Genomic DNA, 1,986 nt, shown 5'->3' with positions numbered 1-1,986 from the left:
CAAAATATGGGTGGCATCATTGGAAATAATAAAAAAAAGTAGAAATAAAGGAAGAAAACGGCATTTTTAATAAAAGCTCGACATATGGCTAATTTTAATTTTTCATTACATTTTAAAAATATAATAAAAACTTCCCGAAAACAAATTAAGCTAAAGTGGTACCACTGGACAGCCCACGTAGAGGCCTGCACTTATTTAGCAATATTTGTGATGAATATACAAATATGAATGAATTTGTGAAGATACAAGGCTCCAAACATCATCCAAACGCCAAAACTGCCATTTTTAGCATTTTTTTTTTAAATTTCTGACATGAATTATACCAAAAAAAGTTTTATTTAATTTTGAAAAATAAACCGCGCATTATACAGTTCTGTAAAAAAATATTTAGCTTTTTTTGTTTTCAATTATTTATAAAAACCGACAAAACGAGGTACAACAATCAAGCAGCCGAAGTGTAGCATTTCATCTTGCTCCACTTTATAACTTTCGTGAAAGGAAATAAAAGAAAAATATGAACTTTTTTTTTATTCCTGACGTGAGGCTACTACATACATTTTTTTAGACAAATAAAAATACCGGCCCCTACATGCATGTTCGATTTCAAAAGAGAAACCACCCTGCAGTGTTGGCGCACAAACTCCCAAATGGCACTGGTTACTCTGAAAAAGTTCAAATATTGCATTTGGAGCTGGTGCAGTTTGTTCAAAAAGCGTCTGGTCACCCGTTCCTATGCTGTGTGCCTTGATGTATCGGCGTCCTATTTACGGAGGAAATGTGGTCGGGCCTCCTGGGGATCGAGCGATTTTGAGGCAAGCAAAGGAAATCCTGTTTCGAAGATAGTCTCGAAGCACTATTAATAACAACATTGCCGCGACGTCGTTCGGGTGAGGTTGGCATGTTCGTGTTCTACCACTCATGTTGTAGGAGTTTTGTATATTACACTGAAACGAGTGCTGTTGTGTCCTTGATGAATGAATACTAATATTTTATTTATAAGGAGAGATGCCACTCCGAGAGCTGGAATACCTATTTATCGTTGTTGTGGCAGTCGCCATGATGCTCACAGTAGCTCGAAAAACCACTTCAAGATTCAAAACCACGTGTCCAGTCCTGTACCACTGCAGCTGCTACATCTACCGAAACAAGGCCGTCGTCAAGTGCCCGGGGGGCAGAAAGCAGAGTATGAACGCAGACCAGTTGACCAGCGATCTCGCCAGGTTTGCTTCGACCGAAATGGACGAAGTCACCGTCGACCACTTCCGCTTCACCACCCTGCCGGCCAACTTAGCAAGAAACCTAACGATGACGTCACTAATAATAACCAACGGCCCTCTGGACGCTATGGATGACGAGTGCTTCGAGGGAGTCCTCGCGATGGACAAGCTCATCGTGGAGCGGACCAAGCTAAAAATGGTTCCAGGAGCGGTCTTGAGACTCGGGTCCAAGCTAAGGGAGCTAAGGTTGGCAAATAACAGCATAGAGAGCGTCGGTGACGTACTTCGTACCCTTGTGAACCTAGAGAAACTCGACCTGGATAGTAACGCCATTGAAAGTCTGGACGAGTCACTGTTCAACAATCTTGGTCTGCTCAAGGAACTGCGGCTCGGGAACAACAAGCTCCATCGCCTGCCCATCGAGTCCCTGAAAATTCCGCCGTTGGAGATAGTGGAACTGCACAACAATGCTTTGACGGAGGAAACTGCGAACGCCTTTGGGAGTTTCCACCGCTTGAAGGTAGGATAAAGTAGCTTGTGACTAATAGTTACCTCGGCTCTCCTTTCCGTTTAGCTTTCATTATATTAGTATGTACGTCAGCGCACGATCGCCTACCCTAGGGAGCCTTCATGTGCGCTTTGAAGCGCACATGAAGGCACCCTAGTCTACCCCTCTATTTGTATAGCACAGGGGTGGCCAGGCTGACCCGGCCCAAGAGCGGTTTTGGGCTCACCTTTACTTTGGAGAAGCCTAACAAAGTGGCGTTGC

The 1,986-nt window shown here is 43.7% G+C and overlaps 1 protein-coding gene across 1 annotated transcript; it reads left to right on the top strand.

Annotated features, from left to right (window-relative positions):
- Nucleotides 1-1,005: 1,005 nt before the first annotated feature.
- LOC120838369 (leucine-rich repeat-containing protein egg-6-like) lies at nucleotides 1,006-1,746 on the top strand. The gene has a single exon (XM_040208252.1). The coding sequence runs from the start codon at nucleotides 1,006-1,008 to the stop codon at nucleotides 1,744-1,746; it is 741 nt and encodes a 246-aa protein (XP_040064186.1).
- Nucleotides 1,747-1,986: the final 240 nt, after the last annotated feature.

Source organism: Ixodes scapularis, unplaced genomic scaffold (genome assembly GCF_016920785.2).
Source record: "Ixodes scapularis isolate PalLabHiFi unplaced genomic scaffold, ASM1692078v2 PGA_scaffold10__122_contigs__length_95168666, whole genome shotgun sequence".
Classification (NCBI taxonomy): Eukaryota; Metazoa; Arthropoda; class Arachnida; order Ixodida; family Ixodidae; genus Ixodes; species Ixodes scapularis.
The sequence above is the reverse complement of the archived record's forward strand: the minus strand, read 5'-3'. Positions and strand labels throughout refer to the sequence as shown.